Here is a 25,348-nt window from a genome sequence, read left to right on the forward strand (position 1 = left end):
GTAAGTATGAACACGAGTGGAGCCAGAGCGAGTACTACACTTCCAAAGCCTGGGCCTGACCTACACAGTTGTCTCTCATGCATGCCTGTCTGAACTCAGCTCCTCTATAGGCAACGCCATCTCCAAGTTTACACTGTGTCAGGTCAAGTAGCCCTTTCCACATTGGCACTTCCGACCACTGTATGTGACCATATATGATCAATGCCAACATCTTGCCGTGCCTTGCAGTTCTTCATTTGAGCTCCACTTTGACATCCTGACATGCAGAATTATGCCCTTCTGGTGGTAATTTATTTGCACTTTTTAGGCAAACTTAGTCATTCTAGCTTCTGTTTCTTCTTTCATGCATTCAATTTTCTAAATATGCAACAGTAAATGGTCTGATGGGCAGAGTGAGTGTTAGTCCAATAGATGTTTGCTTGTGTTGTTGTAGTGTGTGGGAAACTGTCATCATTCAGTGGCTATAGGAGGATACAAGATGGCAGACAAACTTTCTAGTGGAATGAATGGCAGGTTGCTGTAAAACTAAAAGTAAAAAAAAAAGTAAGTTAATGTGTGCGAGTAGGAAAAACAGTCCTCTATTGCTTTAATGCAGCATTAGTGCTGTTTTACTTGACACAGTCACATTGATTAAATACTTAAGCATAATGTTACAGTATGAAATAGAGTGCGCACTTGAGATTGGTAGTAGGGAAGGTGAATAACCAACTTTGGTGTATTGGGAGAACTTTAGGAAAGTGTGGCTCATTTACACTGATCAGTCAGAACCAGTGACCTACTATTGATAAAAACTTGTCTAGGTGATACCAGCATCACCTGGTGAGGAATGACTGTTAATCAGACACATGCACGGTGCATATAGTATCAGTGACTGTGTTGTCTGTGTGTAGAATGAGGAAGTTGCACAATTAATCAGTTGACTACTGGCAGATTGTAGTGACCTGGAGGCTCAGCATGAGCATTTTGGAAACTGCTCAACTTGTTGGGTGTTTGAGGACCACTGTGGTGATTGTCTTCAACACATGACGTGGGGTTTGGCAGCCACCTCTCATTACAGATGTTGAATGTTTGACGTTGGACATCAGAGGCTGGGAAGAATGGTAAAACAGCACAGGGGGCGAATTGTGGCAGAAGAATTAACATTGGACTTTAATGCTTGACCGAGTAAAAGTGTGTCTGAACATACTGTGCACCGAACACTACTAACAATGGGCCTTCATAGCCGACAACCCATGCACGTGTCATTGTTAACACCATGGCGTCAGCAACTATGACTGAAAAGGACACGCAACCATCGCAACTGAATGTTGATACAGTGGCAGAATATTGCATGGTGTGATGAATCCAGATACCTTCTGTATCATGCTAATGGTATGGTGCGAATTCACCGTCTTCCACGGGAACAGCTCCTTGACACCTGTACTGTAGGACAGAGTCAAGATGGCGGTGGCTCTATTAAGCTCTGGGGAACATTCACACAGGTATCCATGGATCCAGTGGAGCTCATGCAAGGCACCATGACAGCCAAGGAGTATCATACACTGGTGGCAGGCCACGTACACTCCTTCATGACCATATGTTTCTCAATGGCAGTGGCATCTTTTAACAAGATAATGTGCCATGTCACAAGACCAGTAGTATGGTGGAGTGATTCAAGGAACACAGTGCCGAGCTCCAATTGATGTGCTGTGCCCCCACCCAACTTGCCAGATTTGAACGAACCCAATAGAACACATCTGGGATGTGATTGAACATGGTGTCAGAGCTCATCATCCCCCCTCCCCCCCCCCCCCCCCCCCTGGAATTTATGGAATTTAGATGACTTGTGTATGCAGATGTGGTGCCAACTCTTACCAGTGACCTACCAAGGCCTCACTGCTTCCATGACATGATGCAGCACTCCTGTTACTTGTGCCAAAGGTAGACACACTGACTATTCGGTAGGTGGTCGTAATGTTCTGGCTGCTAAGTGTATGAAGGAGATCATGTATAGAACACTTATGTGTCACATTCTTTAGTACTGTTAGAGTGTTTTGGACACCCACCATGTCGGATTAAAGGAAGACATCAAAGCAATTCAGAGGTGGGCTGCCAGATTTGTTAGGAGTAGGTTCGATCAACATGCAAGCATTATGGGGGTGCTTCATGAACTCAAATTGGAATTCCCAGAGGGAAGATGGCATTATTTTCACAAAACAATAATAATAAAATTTAGAGAACAGGCAAGTTCAACACACATTTTGTGTAAGGACCAGAAAGATAAGAAAAATTAGGCTTTTACAGAGAGATATAGACAGCCAATTTTGCTTTTCTCTGTTTACAAGTGGAACAGGAGGGGGAAAGACAAGTTGTGGGATGAGGTACCCTCAGCCAAGCACTATACCGAGCAAGGTGGCGCTGTGGTTAGCACAATGGACTCGCATTCAGGAGGACAACAGTTCAAACCTATGTCCGGGCATCCTGATTTAAGTTTTCCGTGATTTCCCTAAATTGCTTTAGGTAAAAGGAAAGACGTGGCCAACTTCCTTCCCCACCCTTCCCTAATCCTATGGGACCAATTTCTTCGCTGTTTGGTCCCCTCTCCCCAAACCAACCAAGTGCCATATGGTGGTTTGCAAAGAATGTATGTAGATGTAAAAATATTAAGTATAATAGAAACATGTACTTCTTTGAGACCTGCAGAAAATAGTGCATAAAAGCATGACGGACTTAGCATATAAAACACAAAACAACTATTATACATATCACTAGAGAGGTACAAGAAAATGTAAATGAAGAAGATGAAATGCAAACAATTAAAAATATTGATGTGATTTAACATAGTGAGTGTTGCCAACTGATAATGCAGGAGGTACTGAGTAGTAATAATTAAAGTGCAGCTACCCACACAGTCCGGTATTGCTGTAATTATCATATGACAGCAAAACTTGATATGATAATGTGATTTACCATGGCAAAAAAATTAGTTAGAATTTTGGCCTCCAGATCTAAATCTGCTGCTGTGAATGCAAGAAAGACATATACAAATGTTTCTATATGTAATGGAATAGGACACAGGCAGGAAATGTTGAACAAGTGAGAAAGGCATAATGTTGATTTTATTATTAACTGCCACTTACACACTTTGTTCAGTATGAGCACTGAAGATGTTGATAAGATAAAATTACATGATCAACAGTTGTTCACAGCAGTCCCAGTGGAAAGTAAGCAAAATGTTCCTGTATACTGGCCTTCGGATCAGGTAGATTCTGAACATGTCCTATAAATGGGTTCTTTCAGGTATCCCCAGAGACAAAAGTCAAATGGATTTAGATCAGGTGATCATGTAGGCCATGCATCTGGAAAACCTCTGGAGATACCCTGTTCATGCAAGGTTGCATTAGGTGGATCTTTAACTTGGTGAGCAATATGAGGTGTTGTCCAGCCTTGCATGAGAGCAGTGGTTTCCACACAGTTGCGCTCTTCTAAAGCAGGAATCACATGCTGTGCAAGAAGCTTTCAATAACATGCAGACATCACAGTACACCTGGAAGGTCATTTAGGGGTATTCTTTTCAAAGATGAACAGACTGAGAATGAAGGTGCTTGTGAAAACATGCCACACAGTGACAGTGTCGTAGCTCTTCACGCACAGCATGTGGTCTAACATTATGTCAGATTTGGCAATTCCATGTATTCAGTACACCCTGTAGTGTTCCATAGAATATTGCTCGGCCACATGTCAGTGATGTGAGTCTATGCCACAAACAGAAGAGCAGATTCATAATTTTGCAGTGGATCATGGTATTTTAGTTGCTGCACCATTTGGATCTTCTACAGATGCCAGTGCAAAATGTATTGCAAAACTTTCCATACTGTTGATCATGGGATGGACAATTTTTGTGACACTGCACAAGCATTAGCTCTGTCAGGGGTTCATGCTGCAAAGTCGGTTACAGCAACAGCAATATCATCAGTAACTTCCACTGGGATAGGGCCCCTACCACTGACCAGTGTTTTCAAATTTCATTATCTTTTTCTGTAAACCATTAAACAATGTTGGGTCTGTGCTCAGACCTTTCAGTCAGTGATACTCTCTCAATGCAGCACTGCAATTGCTGCTGTTTACATAAAACAGTTTCACTAACAGTGGATGGTCTCACTTTTCAATAGCCATTCTCTTCACTCACCTTCGGCTTGTGGAATGACAGTGTATGTTTCATGGTGTCATACAGTTTACAGCCCCAGATTGCACCTGGTGGTCAGTATTTTAACTAATATTTTTTCAGCATAAATCAGGTGGGCACTAACACATTAGTATATCCACCAAGTTTTATTGACATAGGATAATTGCAGCCCACACTGGATCTCTGTGACCAGCCACAGCTTAATTATAACCACCCATTACCTATTGAGATATAAGAAGTATAGCTTGGGTTAAAATAAAATGTAAGTAGAGGCATTTTCTAGCAAAAGATGTAAACAAAGTTAAAGCATGAACATTTTGAAATTAGAGTGTATATACAAGAAAATTAGAAAATGTTTTGTTTGAAAGTGAAAAATACTAACAAGAAAATTGCAATTCAGTAACTGTTTATTATCAATTATTTTGTGTATATTTAACAATAAGAATGAGTTAGCTACAGGGATAACTTAAATCCGTAGCTGTAATACAAGCCTACATTGACACTTCCATTCTAACACTTATGAACATGTTATAGTTAAACTGTTATTGCTGGAATTCATAAAAAATGACATGAGTGTTTTTTAAACTATAAGTGTAAAATTGTAATTTCTATATTATAGTGACAAGATTAATTTTTGTATATTAACCGTTTTTGTAGTTCATTTTGTTCTTCAATTGGATTGAGTATGCTCCAGTGAGTTATGGAGATTACAAGTATCCAAGATGGGCAGATGGTGTTGGATGGGTTATTGGTGTCTTCCCTGTATGTGTCATTATTGGAATGGGCATAATGAAGATCCACTCTGTGACAGAAGGAACATTTACTGAGGTAAGATGGAAATCAGTAACAAAGAAGCCAATAACAAAGAGTTTCATGTACAGTAATTTTTAAAATGTTATGTCAGTATTATTTTCTATATAATAACAAAGAGTTTCATGTACAGTAATTTTTAAAATGTTATGTCAGTATTATTTTCTATATTTTCCTTTCACAACACAGATAGTATGTTGCTCAGTCTGTGAATAATTAGAGACACATTTAGATGAAATGAAGTTCAACAGTGTGAAAACAAAATACTCTGAATATTGTCAGAAAGTTGCTTTTTATTTAGCGTATGGCTGATACAGACATATCATAAAATTAAATTACATATACATATGTACATATTTATATTAAAAACAAAAATTCCAAGACTTACCAAGCGGGAAAGCGCCGGAGATAGGCACAATAAAATAACACACAAACACACGCACAAAATTACTAGCTTTCGCAACCAACGGTTGCTTCTTCAGGAAAGAGGGAAGGAGAGGGAAAGACGAAACGATGTGGGTTTTAAAGGAGAGGGTAAGGAGTCATTCCAATCCTGGGAGTGGAAAGACTTACCTTAGGGGGAAAAAAGGATAGGTATATACTCGCGCACACACACAAATATCCATCCATACATGTACAAACAGAAGCAGACATATGTCTGCTTGTGTCTGTAGATGTATGGATGGATATGTGTGTTTGTGTGTGTGTGTGCACGAGTATATACCTATCCTTTTTTCCCCCTAAGGTAAGTCTTTGCACTCCCGGGATTGGAATGACTCCTTACCCTCTCCCTTAAAACCCACATCCTTTCGTCTTTCCCTCTCCTTCCCTCTTTCCTGAAGAAGCAACCGTTGGTTGTGAAAGCTAGTAATTTTGTGTGTGTGTTATTTTATTGTGCCTGTCTACCGGCACTTTCCCGCTTGGTAAGTCTTGGAATCTTTGTTTTTAATATATTTTTCCCATGTGGAAGTTTCTTTCTATTTTATGTACATATTTACACACAAGAAACTTAAGCTTGACTTTACAACTGAATATCCAGTCTTTCAATCCAGCGCTCTGCATCTTGCTATCAGGAAGTCCTCAACACCTTGGTAGGCTCGAATCCTGCATTCACTGTTAATGTGGTGAACAGTCTGGCATGGAGCCCCACAGTCACAGGTGGAATAAGGCAGCTTCTTCCACTTAAAGAGAGCATCCCCTGCATCGGCCATGGCCAGTATGGAGTTTGTTTAGAGTAATTCATGTCTTGTGTGATAGGTCGAATCCAGTTGGACGTCTAGCGCCTGAGAAGATGTTGTGCAGATGCACATCTGTCACTGCTTCCCACAGACCTTTCCATTCTTCAAGGAGTTTGAAATCCTTAGCAACCATGTCAGCAGCATTGCACAGAGTTGGATGGCATCATTTCAGTCTCTTACAATTTAAAAGTTGCAGGTACCTATGCATGGGTAGTTTAGAATTCCTGGAGATCTTGTGGAATTCCCTCATAAGGGCAGTACATCTGTGTAGATCAGGAGGCATTATACTGGTTAACTGTGGACGCCAATAAACTGGAGTAGATCTGATGGCACCAGATACAATGCACATTGTCGTGTTCAGCTGGGTGGCAACAAGCCTTGTATGATGACTGTTCATCCAAACAGGTGCACAATACTCAGCACTTGAGTGCACCAAGCCCAGAGCTGAAGATCACAGGGTCATTGCTGAAGATCCCCAGGTAGCTTTGCATAGCTTATGGAGGATGTTGTTTCCTCAACTTTTGAGTTAAGTTAAAAAGGTGCCATTAGAAGCAAAGTGGATGGTCCAGGATTACACCAAGATATTTTGGGTTCCAATTATGGTGAAGAATTCTGTCTCTGAAACTTACTTCCAGTTTTACAGTCACCAACTGATTATTTAAATGGAAGCAACACACTTCTGGTTCACTCACACTGGGCTGGAGTCTCCAGATTTTGAAGTAATAAGCTAATATAGACAGGTCATTGGTTAGAATGTCTCCTGTTGTCTTCATTTCCTGGTGTTGTGCAACTAGAGCCAGGTCATTGTCATAGCAGAATTTTCTGGGCGAATTGTCAGATAGATCAGATAGATATAGATTGAACAGTAATGGTGAAAGAACTGATCCTTGGGGCAATACATTGTTTAGCTTCCTCTCCTTACTTATGTTGCTTCCAGTGATTATCTGGAACCTCTAGCATACTGTCAATCAGTTGTCATTGTCTGCAGGACATGATGCAGAGAAATTTGTAAAGGCCTTCCCTTCACACAGTCTCAAAGGAGGCAATTAGATCAACAAATGCCACAGATGTTTTCTGCTTCATTTCGTATCCTGACTCCATAAAGGGTGTGAGAGACAATACTTGGTTGCAGAAGCTACGCCCTGGTCTGAAGCCTGCCTGATCAACTGGAACATTCTCTAGGATAGCTCTGCTTATTCTGTAACATACTAAACTTTCAAAAAGCAGCAACTAAGTAGGGCAATGGGGTGATAGCTTTCTACCATGTTGCTGGGTTTGTCAGGTTTCAGAACAGATATTAACTAGGCATTTTTAAACTCCTATGGAAGTTGACCAGTCAGCAGGGTGTCAGTGAAGAATTCTGCCAGCCATTTCTTAGCTTTTCCTCCCATATGGATTGTAATTCTAACATGTGGAACATATAGTACTTTAGCAATCATGTCAGTTTATCATATCACCATTTCATAATATATGGTGAATTAGAAAACATTTTTGTTATTAGTGATGACTTATTACTCATAAAGTAAAAAATAATATGCAGTATTAGATACGTAGAAAATATCCCATCCAGACTAATAGTACCAGTATTATCATTACTTCATGTTTCACTAATAGATTATTGTCATATTACATATACTTTCTTAATTATTTTTCTTTGCAGTAACGCTATGACATAATTTTTGCAATGTTTCCTCTCATAGCACAGTTGAGTGGCAAGTAAAACTAATAAAAGTATTGAAAATTTCTGATAAAAATATCCTTAACAATATCACTGAAAAATTATCTGCAGGTGTAGTGAACAACAGACAGTAACATAAAACAAAAGTCTTTTTATCAAATACTTTCTTTTATTTTTTTAAATTCATGCATCATCTGTACATCTTTTAATTAAGTAAAAAATATAGCAATATGAAATCAAGTGAAGTTATACATTAACATATTGATCCATCTGTTTGGAACAGTTTTAATACTTAATTCTTATTGCAACTGACATAAACTATTTTAGTTTTTTCCAGCTAAATTTAACGCTGTAAAAGTAACACAGAAATATGTATGTATTTAATAAAACTATTGGTTGAAACTTCAAACTGATTTGGCAGTAGTGCAAGTAGATTGGCAGTTTTGCAGGCTGCAGTAGTAATGTTAGGCTTAAACCAGAAGTCTGAGTTAAAGTTAAACCCTCTAAATGTGAGAAAATATACAGGAGATGTTTTAAGTGTATTGTTCAAGTGTAGCTGTCTCCAATAGGGTCAATGCTTTTAAGACTGATGAGAAAAGCATTCAGACAACCCAAGAAGTTGTGAAGCAGTTTGACAGCAAGGAGCATAATGTGCAAGCTAAGTTTTAAGAAAACCAAGAAGGTGTTATTGCTCAATAGAAATCACAGTTAGGGAATACCAGGACTCATTGGAAACTCTTTGCGAAGTAACTACCAGGTAACTAGTATTTTAAAGCCAAGGGGAGGGCTGTGTTATGTCACCTGTAATTTTAGGCTCTTTAGGAAAGGACTTTGGGAAAAATCATCTAGTAATTGTATGCGTGCTTATAACAGCTTGGGCTGTAATCTTAATTATGCAAGTGCGGATAACATCTGGCACAGTGCTGAGAATACTCCTCACACTTGTGTGCAGATGGTGCTATCATGGGACTAACCTGGTTTTAGCCTCTTCTTGGTTGCACTACAAGTTCATTGCGTCAAAACTGGAAAGTAAAAGGTCTTGAATTGTGTTAAACAACAGTGAATCTAACACCACTGTTTTTAGTTTCCTTGTTCACACATTTATTAAATTTAAATTGACTTTCTGGAAGATGACCAACTTCTTAACTCTTCTGTTTGTATATCACTAAAGCAAAGCTAGTCCATACAATCAGTGACAGTTCAGTGGCAACATATATCATAGACTTCATCCTTCCTCCAATCTTAATTCATAAAAACATTGCCATATCAACACAGTCTCTATTAAAGTCATTATAAACATTTAGTATGGCACGAGTCAGTAGCACATGTATAAGGTTCAAACTATTGAATATAGCTCTTATTCTTATCAGCCAAAGAAGTTTACAAAAGTACTAAATGACACTTAGATGTTAGAATGACACTAGATGTTAACTGAAGCAGTTCTGAAGACAGATTGACTTTCATTCATTTCACTACACAACAGGTCCGAGTGGTTGCAAGCTGTCACAAATGAATAAGCTTGTTGATTGTTAACTGCAAACTTTTACACAGTTTCCATGATGCAAGCTGTGAATTTTCATTACGATGTCATTGTGGTGATTACTTATGGGGACTCATACAAAATCAGTAACAACTTACAATGGGAGATACTGCATAATGGTACTGCTAAGATTTGCAAATAAACAAAAACAAAATGAGGATAATGGAATGTAGTCAAATTAAATCAGATAATGGAAATGAGACACTTGCAGTAGAATATAAGTTCTGCTATCTGGGGAGCAAAATAACTGATGATGGTTAAAGTAGAGAGGATATAAAATGTAAACTGGCTCGGGCAAGGAAAGTGTTTGTGAGGAAGAGAAATTTGCCAACATAAAGTATAAATTTAAGTGTCAGGAAGACATGTCTGGAAGTATTTGTATGGAGTGTAGCCATATATGGAAGTGAAACATGGATAATAAATAGTTTAGACAAGAAGAGAATAGAACCTTTGAAAATGAGGTGTTACAGAAGAAAGCTGAAGATCAGATGGATAGATCACATAACTAACGAGGAGGTACTGAATAGAATTGGGCAGAGGAGAAATTTGTGGCACAACTTGACAAGAAGAAGAGATTGGTTGGTAGGACACGTTCTGAGGCATTAAGGGATCACCAATTTAGTACTGGAGTGAAGAATGAAGGGTCAAAATTCTAGAGGGAGACCAAGGGATGAATACACAAAGCTGAATCAGAAGGATATAGGTTGCAGTAGTTACTTCGAGAAGAAGCTTGCACAGTATAGAGCAGCATGAAGAGCTGCATCAAACCAGTCTCTGGACAGAAGACCACAACAACAACAAGATTCCCAAACACAGACTGAAGATTTTATTTCACATAATACACAGTCCAGTCACATTAATGTGACCAGTACCTGTGTTCACTGTCAGTGTGCAATAATCACTCACAGACAGCAGGTGACAGTAATAGCGTTGGAGGGTATGTGAAATGTGTTGAGGGGTGACACAGAAAACAGTGCAGTCATTATCATGATATGGAAGTGGAATGATTTATATGCCATCCAAAAGGGCATGATCATTTTCTTTTGTACCAACTTTGGAAGAATATCCAAATGGTTAAGCTTGTAAACAGTTCATACATTGCTGTGGTTAAAGTATACCATGCATGGCAAACTGGCAGGTATCCAAAACCGGCTCCAAGGCAACTGTTGTGCACCACTGGCTATAGATGACAGGGGTGAATGATGGTTATGGAGATGTGTATGAATAGAGGTGCCAATGCTGAGCAATTGACTGCCCAGATGCTCCAAGCGCAACCAACAGTGTCTCCTCAATGACCATTCACTGAACATTGCTGTGTTTGGTCCTTCACAACAGGCACCTACATCTACATCTACATCTACATCTACATCTACATCCATACTCCGCAAGCCACCTGACGGTGTGTGACGGAGGGTACCCTGAGTACCTCTATCGGTTCTCCCTTCTATTCCAGTCTCGTACTGTTCGTGGAAAGAAGGATTGTCTGTATGCTTCTGTATGGGCTCTAATCTCTCTGATTTTATCCTCATGGTCTCTTCGCGAGATATACGTAGGAGGGAGCAATATACTGCTTGACTCTTCAGTGAAGGTATGTTCTCGAAACTTTAACAAAAGCCCGTACCGAGCTACTGAGCATCTCTCCTGCAGAGTCTTCCACTGGAGTTTATCTATCATCTCCGTAACGCTTTCGCGATTACTAAATGATCCTGTAACGAAGCACGCTGCTCTCCGATGGATCTTCTCTATCTCTTCTATCAACCCTATCCGGTATGGATCCCACACCGCTGAGCAATATTCCAGAAATGGGCGAACAAGTGTACTGTAACCTACTTCCTTTGTTTTCGGATTGCATTTCCTTAGGATTCTTCCAATGAATCTCAGTCTGGCATCTGCTTTACCGATGATCAACTTTATATGATCATTCCATTTTAAATCACTCCTAATGCGTACTCCCAGATAATTTATGGAATTAACTGCTTCCAATTGCTGACCTGCTATTATGTAGCTAAATGATAAGGGATCTGTCTTTCTATGTATTCGCAGCACATTACACTTGTCTACATTGAAATTCAATTGCCGTTCCCTGCACCATGCGTCAATTCGCTGCAGATCCTCCTGCATTTCAATACAATTTTCCATTGTTACAACCTCTCGATACACCACGCCATCATCTGCAAAAAGCCTCATTGAACTTCCGATATCATCCACCAGGTCATTTATGTACATTGTGAACAGCAACGGTCCCATGACACTCGCATGCGGCACACCTGAAATCACTCTTACTTCGGAAAACTTCTCTCCATTGAGAATGACATGCTGTGTTCTGTTATCTGGGAGCTCCTCAATCCAATCACACAACTGGTCTGATAGTCTATATGCTCTTACTTTATTCATTACACGACTGTGGGGAACTGTATCAAACACCTAGAGGAAGTCAAGAAACACGGCATCTACCTGTGAACCCGTGTCTATGGTCCTCTGAGTCTCGTGGACGAATAGCACGAGCTGGGGTTCACATGATCGTCTTTTTCAAAACCCATGCTGATTCCTACAGAGTAGATTTCTAGTCTCCAGGAAAGTCATTATACTCAAACATAATACGTGTTCCAAAATTCTACAACTGATTGACTTTAGAGATATAGGTCTATAGTTCTGCACACCTGTTCGACGTCTCTTCTTGAAAACGGGGATGACCTGTGCCCTTTTCCAATCCTTTGGAACGCTACGCTCTTCTAGAGACCTACGGTACATGGCTGCAAGAAGGGGGGCAAGTTCCTTTGCATACTCTGTGTAAAATAGAACTTGGATCCCTAGTTCAAGCATCCATGCTGACTGCTGTTCATCAGCAATGAAGGCTGGATTTTTCATGCCAGTACCACTGTTGGATGTCCATTGAGAGGCAACACATGGCCTTTTCAGATGTATCTTTTTTCAAGCTTCATTGGACAGATGGCAGTTGTGTGTAAAGTGTGAAATGTCTGAAAGCAAATGCTCTGTAACAACCGATGGAAGCGTCCAGGCCAAAGAGCATTCCCAGTGTGATCTAATCTTTATGGAAGGTACAATGGATCAGTACAAGTATGAATCTATCCTTGGTGACCATATCCACCACAAGATGCAGTTTGTTTTTCATTAACACTATGACAACTACCAGCAGTGCAATGTGTCACTCAGCTCCCATTGTAGGTGCAGGGTTTAAAGGGCACCAGGATGAGTTTACTGTATGCCTCTGGCCACCATACTCCCTGGATTCAAACCCAATTGAGAATCTGTTGGACCAACTCGATCAGGCTGTCCACATCATGGATTCTCACCTGATAAACGTAGCACAGCTTTCCATGACACTGGATTCGACATAGCTCCACATCCCTGTTGGTACCTTCCAGAAACTTACTGACTCTCTTCCTGCACACATCTCACACTGCTAAAGGTGATTATTCAGGCTTTTGAGAGATGGCAGTGTATATGGTCAGTTAACAATGTAAAACAAATTACAAAATTATTTGTCGTGCCTCAGTTTGAATTAACAATCTGTAGGTACAATTTCTGTAGATTCTTATAATTAGTTATTAACTATCCTTTCATAATATTGTCATTATTCCATCCTGGATTTTCCATTGTTTGAAAAAATTATCATTATCTGTAGGACTACAACAGTAGCAGATGGAGAGTTCCATCTTGTTATGTTTCAGTGTCACTCTTTAGGTGATATGGTAAACATTGGATGAAGCAGTCTGGGGAATGTGTTAATGTTGTTGTTGTTGTAGAGTTTGCTAGATCACTCATTCACTTGCATTATAGACGACATGGTTTACATCTTAATGCTTCTGGTAAGAGAATACCCACATAGCTAATTGCAGAAGCCTGTAGCAATTTAGCTATATAATGAACAGTTAATGTTTATCTGACCGTGATGGTCAGATGATAACAATAATATTTACTGATCAGTTAGGTTCAAATAACAGAAGTACTTCATCATGAATAATAAACAATGCCTTGTTCACAATGTTTACAGAGAAATGAAAAGTAGAATGCTGGGAGAAATTTATAAATCAGATACCATTGACAAAAAACTTAACTATTTCTTAACGTATTCCTGTGGAACTTTGAGCATTGTTTTCAGCTATTACAAATAGAACAGAAGAAAGAATAAGTGATGCATATCTCTTATGACTAAAGTATTATGTTCTAGGGAGAGAGATGTCTACACAGTTTAGACAACAAGCAATAATCAAGATTTCAAACTCCATTATGATCAGTTTTGGAAAATTCTCTAGTCTGTCACTAAGAGCAAAATGTAGTACTACACTGACAAATTAAAACACTCCACAGATAAGGCAAAAATAATTTGATACATTATTAATGTGATCAAAATGAAATAGAGACTCCAGAAAATAGCTCTAATAGGAATGGTTTGCTTATTACGCAAATGTAATAATCAAGGGCCCAAACTCAAACTCTGCAGGCACAACTCAGCTGATAGCTGAACATGTGTACAAGTGATTCACAGCTAACAGTTTAAGTTCTGATCTTACAAAGGATTATATTATGCATTTTCACAACAGCTATAAAAGACATGTTACTACCAGAAGTAGTCATTAATGCTCATACAATAAAATACACACACTGTGTAAATTTACTTAGGCTCCAGCTGGATTATAGGTTAGCAGACACAGACACAATGGAGTCAACAGAACTATATTACTTAGGGACCCAGGGAATAGTAACGTGTATCCAGTTGCAGGTTGCCTCTAAAATGGCTCCCAGGAGCAACAAAAATTTTATTTTCAGTATTTAATATAATTATTGAGTGAATTTAAAAATTTTAAATGCTGTCATAATCTATCATTAAGATTACAGGTTTAACACAGTAAGACAAGTCTAGCTCATGACCCAAAAATAGCGAGACTATATTCATCCAGTACTTGAGAATGAAACCATTTAGCATCTTCAGACATACTTAACACATAATTTCCTATTTTCAAACTTTTTACTGCTAACACACACACACACACACACACGCACATACACACAGATGATGACAGGAAAAAGTTTATCGTTTACTACATTTTCCATTTTCACTGTATATGGGATTCAGCATCAAGCATAACATTACAATTTATTACTTCTTTGCAACTAACTCTGTTCACAAAAAATTTTGCAGTCGGTATACACAGATACCACCACAGTAAATTTTGCTGTCAGTTTACACATATATCACTGAATGTACCTGCAAAATTATAATGTTGTATAACACAGGGTTCAAGAGATATGGCATCATAAACACTGAGATGTGCGAGAAACTAACCTTTGCTTGAAACGGAGTGCAAGTTACCGAGACCTTACAAAATCAGGATTTGATAATGAGAGCACTTAGTGACTTTCAAAAAACTATAAACATAATTTCTAAACTTTTCCTCACTTACATGTTTAACATCAAATATTTAACACATTAACTCATTCATAAAGTAGTCAGAAGTTTGAAACTGTTTTATTGATGGGAGCATAATTCTTTAAGATATTTGGAGTTTACTGATAGATGAACTAATAAAGAAACTCATTTCAACGTGTTATGCTCTTAGAAGCAACTCTCACTGTGTTGACTTAAAGGACAAGAATGTTGGTATATGTAGCATATTTATATTCCCTGTTGTCTTGTGGCATCATTTTGTGGTGTGGAATCACTTTCTGGTGCAGTGAACCTAATGTAAAGAAAGTGTTTATTCAAGAGAAGTTATCAGTAAGAACATTGTGTAAAGAAGATAACCATACATCTTGCAGAAGCCTTTTTAAGGATCTTGCAATTCTTTTACTCATTTCTCAATACATTTACTTCTTAATGGTTTTAGTTGCCAATAATAAAAATATGTCTCAAATGAATTTTGAACTACACAGTTACAATACTAGACACAAAAATAATTCATGTGCAGACTATGTCTCGTTGTCTAGGGTTCAGAACGGACTTATGTACTCTGGTGGTAAAACATTCAATAAGCTTCCATCTAATACAAAGCAAGAAGTTGGCAATCCATACCAGTTCAAAAGTAAATTAAAAACATAATATATCTCATTAGTCACACTTTCCATGAATTACCTGAATATTTAGATTCGGGGATTGAAAAGTTTTGTTAGCTACATTGCAAGTAGCAGTGTTCAGCTTCTTGGCAACTAGGAATGTACCATATTGTAAATAGGGCTCACAAGGGAATGGTCCAATAAGACATGTCGAAACCTACCCCGAAATTTTTTATGCAGGAAGAAGACAATGAAAGAAATGCTGTGTCAAAACTTTAGCTGCTAAGAGACCATGCAGGTATTAAAAAAGTAGCTGAAAATTGCCAAATACATTGCTCATCAGGTGGTGGTAAAAATGTACACCCCCTACTGGCAGCAGTACATTTGTTAACAGCAAAAAGGACACAACCGGATTGTAATTTGTAAAGGATGTTTCAGGTTAGTGTTTGTTGATAGTTTCTCTGACACTACAGTACACAGTTACTGTTCTCTCGAATTAGCCACTCAACCATCATCTATTACAAATACCAATTGCGTTTTGTGGTACTGGTAAGTATTTGCAATACAGATAAAGCTGAATTAATATTTATTGTTCTTTCATAAGGCATACCTGCTAATAGTACCTTTTTCCTTCCAATTTCACAGTAATGTGAAATTCCACTAACATTCTCAGTTAAGCAATGATGAAATATGAAGAACATGGTTTCCAGCCCAAATCACCTATGTCTGGCCCCTCTGAATTGCATCTGACATGAACACTGCTAATTCCCAGGCTTCGTGGACCTGGCTACACAGGTTCAAGAAATTGTACAAAATAGGAAGCCACAAAATTACAAAGTTTACGCCACGTAAATGTGTAGAGCAGCTGCCAGTGATAGACAATGCAACAGAGAAATTCTTAGCTGTTGCTGTTATCCCCACAACTGCTGTTTGTAACACTGGTTAGTTATGTTTCATGAAAGAACTGTGTGCACACCGGGGTGAAAAAAAGATGGAGTTGGTTGCCCAATCAATGAGTGTAGTGACATATTAATATATGACATTGCCAGTGTTAAGTATGAGTGGTTTACTGTTTCCACAGCTGCATATCTGTCTTCAAGAAGCACAATGCAAACTAGGACCAAAAATAAAAAATGGACTATTTAGTTGCAAAAATCTTGTAATCAGTATATCAAAATCTGGAAAAAAAGGGAAGAATAATTTTCAACATTCTGTTCAAAACGTATTCCTACCAGCTGCAGAAACTAATTCATTGCCTTTGTTGTATTCATGGTCTGGACATAACGACACCTCTGTTTTTGTGGAGGATGATGAAAAATCTGTAGATGTAATGTGGATTCTGCCTGGAACTACTAGTGTGATTCAACTTCTTAATTAAGAATTTTTTTGACAGTGTAAAGTATTTTTCAGGAAATTATCAGGCAACATTTTTTTCCAATACCTCCCTCTCATTTCAGGTTTACCAGCGGAACAGTATTCTTAAACTCCAGTCATTTGTATGCCTGGTATACAGCGCAACAGGACAACACTTGGGACCATTTGTGACTCCATCCCAGTTCAGTTTAAATAAAACTAGTGATTACTGCTAAGCGCCTGACTGCATCAATTTTTCCTTTGTCCGGTGTGCCTAGTGCAAGAAAAATGTTTCTTTTAGTCATTCAGTAGACGCTTCATATTTTTGTAAAGCTACAGGGAATAAACAAAGAACTCTTTCACTGATATTCAAATGTACAATATTTAAACATTATTACAAGGAATGGCATACAGTGATTATTATTAAATGTATTAATGCAAGACACATTTCCTTTCAACAAATTACAAGTCCTCATTGATGGAAGTCGACTGTGACATCAAACATTGCTATGATTTCATTTTCTCTGCTAGCCACTTTTATCTGAATTACATGTGCAAGAATTGATCTGTTGATATGAAGGTATTCAAAAAATGTCTGTATAGTTTAAGCCAGGTTTTCACTGGATCAAACGAGCTAACAAGCATGAGCAAAGGAGAATTCTGTCTGGTGTACCCAGTAGGCCTCTAGCAGGTCTTTCAACTGAATGCCACTGCAGCTACTTATGTGTCCAAAACCTTTGCCAGTTACCTATTCAGAAAGTGGAGACCTGCAGTTTATTCTTTTGTGGCCACTCCAACATCTGTGAGAAGTGAATGCTTGGTTAAAAATCATAGTGAAAACATGGTCTGAACGGATCTCTGGGTCATGAAGCATGCACTAGACCATTTTTGTTGTAGGGGGAAAAATAGCTGTGTCACCTCTTGGAATGATTCTCAACATTGGTAATTGGTGTTCTGTTTATAAATTTCCCCTTGATGGTAATGAGAAACCAGGGAAAATTGGCAGTCGACCTACAAGGAAAATTTTGGATCAGTCAGTACTAAGGAGAGATGGAGATGCAATTCCGTGTAAAGAGCATGACCTCCATGCATGTCATAAATTCTTCCTTCCCTGTGCCATTTTGCATACACTGACAAGAACAGTGCTCTTGCCATGCAAAATAATCCTCACTGAATATCAAAGTTTCACATTGTGGTTGTATAATGTATGCCAAATATTAGCTCCAAAAACTAAAATCTAATAGCACAGCATTCATAGGCAATGTTCGCTACTTCATGTTCTCTTCCATTCCCTCTAGTATTAACGATTCTACCCACATACAAGCAAATGGTAGTGACCTTTCTGCAAATGTTCGTTCACATGTGTTCACTTCCATTTGCTCCATTGTCAGCCAGGCTTTAGGTGCTTAAAATTGGTGTCCGTGAACTCTGGATAATTCTGTAACACGGCACGGCATGAGTGATTCACGCTAGGTGGCCAGGACTGTACAAACCACTGTTATAAGCTGTTCTTCGTGCAGCAAAAATCTGTAACTTCAACATTTTTTCAAAATACTTGCATTACCTCTTAGCAGCTAAAATCTAGGCAGTGCATTTCTTTCATTGTCTTCTTCCAAAAATTTCTTTTGACATGTCTTATTGGACCATTCCCATGTCAGTATCACTGTAATCAAGTAAATATTAAGAACATAATAGCAGATAAACAACAGCGAAATATGAGGTGTTATCTAAGAGTAATGGGAATTTATGTTTTTCTTAAAGAATATTTATTCAACAACATCAAATTAGCAGCTTTGGAGTAATCCCCCTCAGTAATAATACACTAGTGCCAGTGCTTTGTCCAATCTTGGAAGCACTTCTGGAAATCACTTTTCATTATGGTGTGCAGCCCCTTCAGTAATTCTGTTTTTGTCTCATCAATGGTGGCAAAATTATGACCTTTCATGGATTTCTTCAGCGTCCATAATAGAAAGAAGTAGCAGAGAACCATGCCCGTTGAATGTAGTGGCTGAGCCAATGTAATGTTTTTTGCCAAAAAGTCATGAACTAGCATTGAGATGTGAGAGGAACATTATCATGGTGCAGTTTCCATCATACTGGTCTTTTCTTTGGATTACTTCTTACAAATGCCACGCAATTTCCAGGTAGTATTCCTTACTGACTGTATTAGCATAAGGCAGTAACTCATAATGCACTGTCCCTTTGTAATAAAAGAAAATCGAGAGAGAAGAACCTTTACAAGTGATCAAGTTTTCAAACCTTTCTTGGTCTTGGTTCTGCAGGCAGTTTCTATTGGGTGAATTAGCCCTTGGTTTTGATGTCATGCCCATGTTTTGTCACCTATTATAATCTTCTTTAGAGGTCTGGATCAATCTCACCTGCATTCAGCAATTCCTGAGTGATGTCTGCGCAACATTGTTTTTGGCCAAAATTCAATAATTTCAGAACAAACTTACTGCTACACATTTCATGTCCAAAACATCTGAAAAGATTGCTGGTCATGAGGCAAAGGATATGCTGACATCATCACCAACCACTCTGATGGTGATTTGATGATTTTCCAACACAATTTTCTTCATTTCGTCTTCTTGTCATCAGTAATTGATGTGCTAGGGCATCCAGGGTCATCATCATCTTCAACATCTTCTCGACCCTCTTTGAAATATTCCATGAAGTTTCAGGATTGCAGCCAGATAACGACAACTTCCTTTCATGATATTTCAGCTGACAACCATTCAGTTATCTTCAGGTGAGTGTTTTATTTATCCATCCATAGACAATATAAATTGTATGGATGTTATCAGCACATACATACATTTCTTGTCTTACTGAGTTATCCATTTGGACAATGTATTCCACTGTTCTGTTTTAGTAAAACCTCTCTTAATTGCAGTAATAAATCACTAGCGCAATTGTCAACAAAATTTACACATTATTTGAGGTACAAAAACACTTTTCAAACAAATAATTTTTAGGGTCTTCTTGAGGGCACGTATTTACTTTGTCTTTGGTCTCTTGTGGTAGTTTAATTCCATTATATAAAACACTATTTTGGCTTGATTTTTCTATTGAGATGTACGTGGTGGCTGGATCTGGTTCCATGTTTCTGTAGAGACCTTTTGTTGGATACTGATCAATGTCTTTTCTAATGTGGATCACTGTTTGCAAAATGTCCTTGCATAGAACACACAAGATTCCTGTTGCACTGGAGGTTGGTAGTTCATGTCACTATCTTTATACCAAAAATAGGCACAAACATGCACCAAGGCAGCCACTTCATGAGTGACCTCTGTCTAGTTATGTGCTAGTGACCTCTATTGAGTTACATGCTCTCTTCAAATACTGCTCGATCTGTGGCACGCAGGCCATTGTGTAATGTGACAGTGCAAGAGTGCTCTCTGTCAGAATGTGCACTCGTGGAGTTAAAAATTCAGATGACAAAATTAATAAAATTAAATGTCACTAGACATTGGTCATAAAATGTTTTCGTTTTGAAGAAAGTAAAGAAATTCCTGGATCCCGTTGAAATATGCTACCATGATTAGTAAGATCTTGTGCTAAACGTATTTTCATCAATTCCTTAATAATCGAATCCCAGAAGGATCTCGTTGAGGCCAAGAATTCTGTGGCAGAGTAATCTATGGAATGTCCTGTGGAGATACAACGCTCCACTATAGCAGAATCACTGGGCTGTGAAAGGCAAGTGTGGCGATCATCTTCACTGCACTTTCATGTACTGTGTGCGCTATGTTACCAATGTAGACTTTTCCACACTGACAATATATTCTTTATATTCCTGGTTTATGCACTCCCAGATCATCCTTTGCCAACCTGAGAAGCGCAGAAGTCTTTGTATGTGGGCGAATTATTACTTGGACATGATGTTTTCTAATGATTCTGCCTGATTTTGATGAAATGTTGCTGATGTATGGGAGGAATGCTCTGGACTTATCAGTTCCTTCTTCTCTTTCTCATGTTGATGGTCACATTTCTTCTTCCTTAAAGCTGTGCTGATCATCTGATGTGGAGAATATCCATTATCTTTGAACACTGATTGTAGGTGTCCCAGATCCTTTGATAGGCTGTCTCCATCCAACACAACATTTGCCCAGTGCACCAATGTTCGAAGAACGCCCATAATATATGATGGGCAGTGGCAACTGGATGCTTCCAAATACAGATTTGTGAGCATGGCCTTGCGGTAGATGGAATTCCCCAATGATCCATCTTTTTTCCATCTTATCAAAAGTCTGAAAATGACAGACAGCCGCTCTTCTCCACGTCCATTGTGAATCTCATATTCTCACGGATAGAATTCAGATGCTGCCAAAAGCATGACAGTTCTTCTTCACAGTGGGGCCACATTACAAAAGTATCATTCATGTATCACCAGAAGATTTCTTTAATTTGTTCAAAAATAAAACATTTTATGACCAAGTGTTCATTCTTACATAGAGCAGTCACGTGATATCATATTACACCTGCACCTGCACACCATAGGTGGACAATTATTCGAAGAGAGCATATAACTCAACAGAGGTCGATCATATTCCGGTTGCCTTTGCGCATGTGCCTTCATGCCTACTTTTTGTATAAAGGTAGCAATGTGGTCCACCAACCTCCAGAGCATAACACTCATCTAAGATGGCTGAATGGTTGTCAGCCAAAATATAATGGCAGGAAGTCAGTTTTATCTGGCTGAAACCCCAAAACTTTGTGGAATACTCTTTATGTGGAAAAATTTCCAGAATCACCCATTTGAAATGTTTATGTCACTTGGAAACTATTGTCTGCTGCACTTTATTCCATTTTTCAAGCAAAATTTAATGGAAATTCTTTGGTCCATTTTTGTAAAAAGTAAAAATTCACCGAGCATTCGAAAACACGTATATAACCTTTCTGATTACTGACGATAAACTAAAAATTGAAAACAGTAGAAAATGCAAACCTATATCAGGAACATGTGACCAACCAGATAAAAATGTTTGGAATTTAAACAATTCCCATACTTTATGACCACAACTCGTATTAAAACTGAGGACTCATCAGCTTTTTTCAGAACGGCAACTTTATCACTAACTTACTCAATTAAATTTAGATGGAATCATTCTAATGATTGTTTATTGTTAATGAAATATAAATATTATTTAATTGGATAGATAAAAATCTACTCACCAAGTGACGGCAGAATACAGACATAAAAGGATTGTTGTAACTGGCAAGCTTTTGGAGCCAGTAGCTCCTTCTTCAGGCAGAAGGGTTGAAGGGGAAGGAAGAAGGGTGAAGGAAAAGGATAGGAGAGGTCTAGGAAAAGGGGTACATTTCGGGAAAGTCACTCAGAACTGTGGTTTGGGGGGGACTTGGCGTATGGGATGAGAAGGGAAGACTGACTGTTGGGGACTGCATTGGATGAGATTTGAAAACTTGGGAACTTAAAGGTGGAAGACAGGGTTATATTCAAGACAGAGATTACTACTAGAACATCGTGCAATAGTTAATAAGAGTGAAAATAAGTGCATTGTACGTAACAGAGGTGGGAGGGAGATGTGAAAAATAGACAAGAAAGACAATGAAAGATGTAGAAAACTGAAACGGAGTGAAGCAGAGTGTAGTAAGAGTGAAGAAATGCTGATAAGGAAGAAATTAACGTAAATTAAGGCCAGGTAGGTGGCGAGAACCAAGGACATGTTGTAGTGCTAGTTCCCACCTGCAGAGTTCTGAGAATCTGGTGTCTGGTGGAAGCCTCCCGATGGTGCATGTGGTGAAACAGCACCGAGATCATGACTGTCATGTTGTAGAGCATGCTCTATGACAGGATATTACAAGTTGCCAGTATACACCCTCTGCCTATGCTCATTCAACCTAATTGATAATTTGGTGGTAGTCATGCCGATGTAGGAGACTGAACAGTGTTTACATAAGAGCTTGTATATGACATATGTTGTTTCGCAGGTGGTCATATGTTTTGCCAGTTATAGGGCTATTATAGGTGGTGGTAGGAGGGTGCATAGGGCAAGTCTTGCAGCAGGAATGGTCACAGGGGTAGGAGCCATAGGGTAGGAGATGGTTGCAGAAGGAACATAGGGTCTGACAAGAATGTTGCGGAGATTGGGAGTGTGATGGAAAGCTATTCTAAGCACGGTGGACAAAATTTCAGACAGAATGGATCTCATTTCAGGACATGATTTTAGGAAGTCATGACCCTGTCAAAGTAGCCAATTAATGCATTCCAGACCAGGATAATAATGAGTCACCAATGGTTTGCTCAGAAGCTGTTTTGTGGAGAGATCAGTAGTACCAGGACTGGATGTGATGACCCAGGAAATCTGCTTTTTTACTAGGCTGGTGGGGTAATCACATGCGGTAAAAGCTGAGGTGAGAATGGTGGTGTATTGCTGTAAAGAGTCTGCATTCAAACAAATACGTTTGCCTCTGATGCCAAGGCTGTATGGGAGGGAATGTTTGACATGGAAAGGATGGCAACTGTCAAAATTTAAGTACTGCTGTTGTTGGTAGGTTTAATGTGGGCGGGAGAGTGCAGCCGGCCTTCGGTGAGGATGAGATAAAAAAAAAAAGGAAAGTGGCATGGGATTTGGAATAGGACCTTGTAAAATTTAATTGGAAGAAGGTATTCATAGATTCCAGGAATTTTAGCAGGTCAGCCTCACCGTGAGTCCATATTTATCCCACACTCAATATGCAGGTTTCGAAGTACTATCTGAGAAAGCTTCACCAATATCCAGTCAGACTTTGATGAGATATGGAAGTGGTGTAAAGATTGGCAACTTATTTAAGTGTTCAGAAATGTAAAATTATACACATCACAAAACACAGAGAAGTTGTGTCATATGACAATGAAACAATGAAAATTCCAGGATGGACAAGGAAATCATTTTTTGCTGAGTTCCAGGGCACATAGGCATCCAGGGAAACGAACATTCTGATTCTGCTGCTAAGAATGCTTGCTCCTTTTCTCCTCCTGCCAGCTGTTCAGTCCCTCTGTGGGCTGTCACTTCATCTGTGACCAGGAAGGGTTTGTGGGTGTTCCAGTGGCTGGAAGTGAGGAACAATAAACTACATTCCATCAAAACTTCAGTGCGACCATGGATCACCTCCTTCTGCTTGCAGTGGTATGAAGAAGTAACCCTTACTTGGATTAGAGTGGGACATTGCCCACTGAGACACGGCTTCCTCTTATGTCGGGAGGAGCCCCCAGTATGTCAGAGATGCGGGACACAGCTGTCAGTACATCTTTTAACTGAGTGTGTTCTATATGATGACCTGAGGGTTGAACTGAGTCTCCCACAGGATCTTCTCTCTATTTTAACTGATAATGAGGCGAGTGTTGTTCATGTCTTAAAATTTTGTGCGGTGTCTGGAATTTTTCCCAAAATCTTGGTGTGCAATCTTAATGTGTCACAAAGTGGCTGGGTCACGTATTATTTTTAAGTCGTCATCGAGCCACACTCATTTGTCCCTTTCTTAACAGCATCTTTACAGATTTTTTCTCCATGGTTTCATTTAGTTATACCACTGTGTCTCGCTGGGGTTTTATTACGGGCTTTTCTGAACCTCACCTTCCTGGTGTTGCTTTATGTTTCCTGTGGTGGGATCAAATGTAGTTTTCCAGTTAATTGATCTCCTTCCATAGCTTGTGGAAATCTTCTTTGGTATAACATTAATGCAAGGGCACTGATGACCTAGCTGTTTAGCGTCCTCTACCATAAATCATCATCATCATCATCCAGGGTGGAATAACAGCAGCGTGGAAAGGATAGACTGCTACTCACCATACAGGAGTCACTGAGTTACAGACAGGACAATGAAAAAGAGTCAAAGACACACACACATTTACAACAGCTGGGCCTAAACACCCAGAGGTAGTGGCCATGTGTCAGTGAGTTGTACTAGTGGGAATGCGAGTCATTTTCTATTTTGTAAGGAGGATTTTGACCAGAAGCTTAATATTTTAGCCTGCCAGCAACTTAATGCCTGGCCAGAAGCTTAATATTTTAGCCTGCCAGCAACTAAATGCCTCCTCTTTGTGGTGAGTAGCAATCTATACTGTCCATATTGTTGTTACAATGTCAATGACTCACCTGTGGAATCTGTCAACTCATACAAACACAGGTGTAACGATTTGTCGAGATAGGAAATGCAGATGGCAAACTTCAGTTTGTTGGCAGTATACCGGGAAAATGTAGTTAGTCTGCAATGGAATTACTTACAGAACATCTGTGTGTCCTACCTGAGGATATTTTTCAAGTGTGAAACTCATATCAGATGGAACTAACAGAGGATATTGAGAGTATAAAAAGAAAGACAGCACAAATGGTAACACATTTGTGTAACTAGTGGGTGTTAGTCAAAGAAATCTTGTAAACCCTTAATTGACTTATGCAGGAAGATACACTAATTATCCCACAAATTCGTAATTACAAGGTTTAAAGAACCAGTATTAAGACAATAATCTGTGGTGTCCTTCAGACATCTACATATCACCCCCATAGAGATCATAATGATAAGATTAGACGAATAACAACATGCAC

General features: G+C 39.0%; 1 protein-coding gene across 1 annotated transcript in view; it reads left to right on the top strand.

The window, feature by feature from the left end:
- LOC126282289 (mucin-5AC-like) overlaps positions 1 to 25,348 on the top strand; it is a 758,596-nt gene that overhangs the window by 716,996 nt on the left and 16,252 nt on the right. The window contains exon 12 of the mRNA XM_049981941.1: positions 4,823 to 4,993. Within this exon, the coding sequence (XP_049837898.1) occupies positions 4,823 to 4,993 (171 nt within the window). The remainder of the gene's footprint in view (positions 1 to 4,822; positions 4,994 to 25,348) is intronic.

This window comes from Schistocerca gregaria, chromosome 7 (genome assembly GCF_023897955.1).
Source record: "Schistocerca gregaria isolate iqSchGreg1 chromosome 7, iqSchGreg1.2, whole genome shotgun sequence".
Taxonomy (NCBI): Eukaryota; Metazoa; Arthropoda; class Insecta; order Orthoptera; family Acrididae; genus Schistocerca; species Schistocerca gregaria.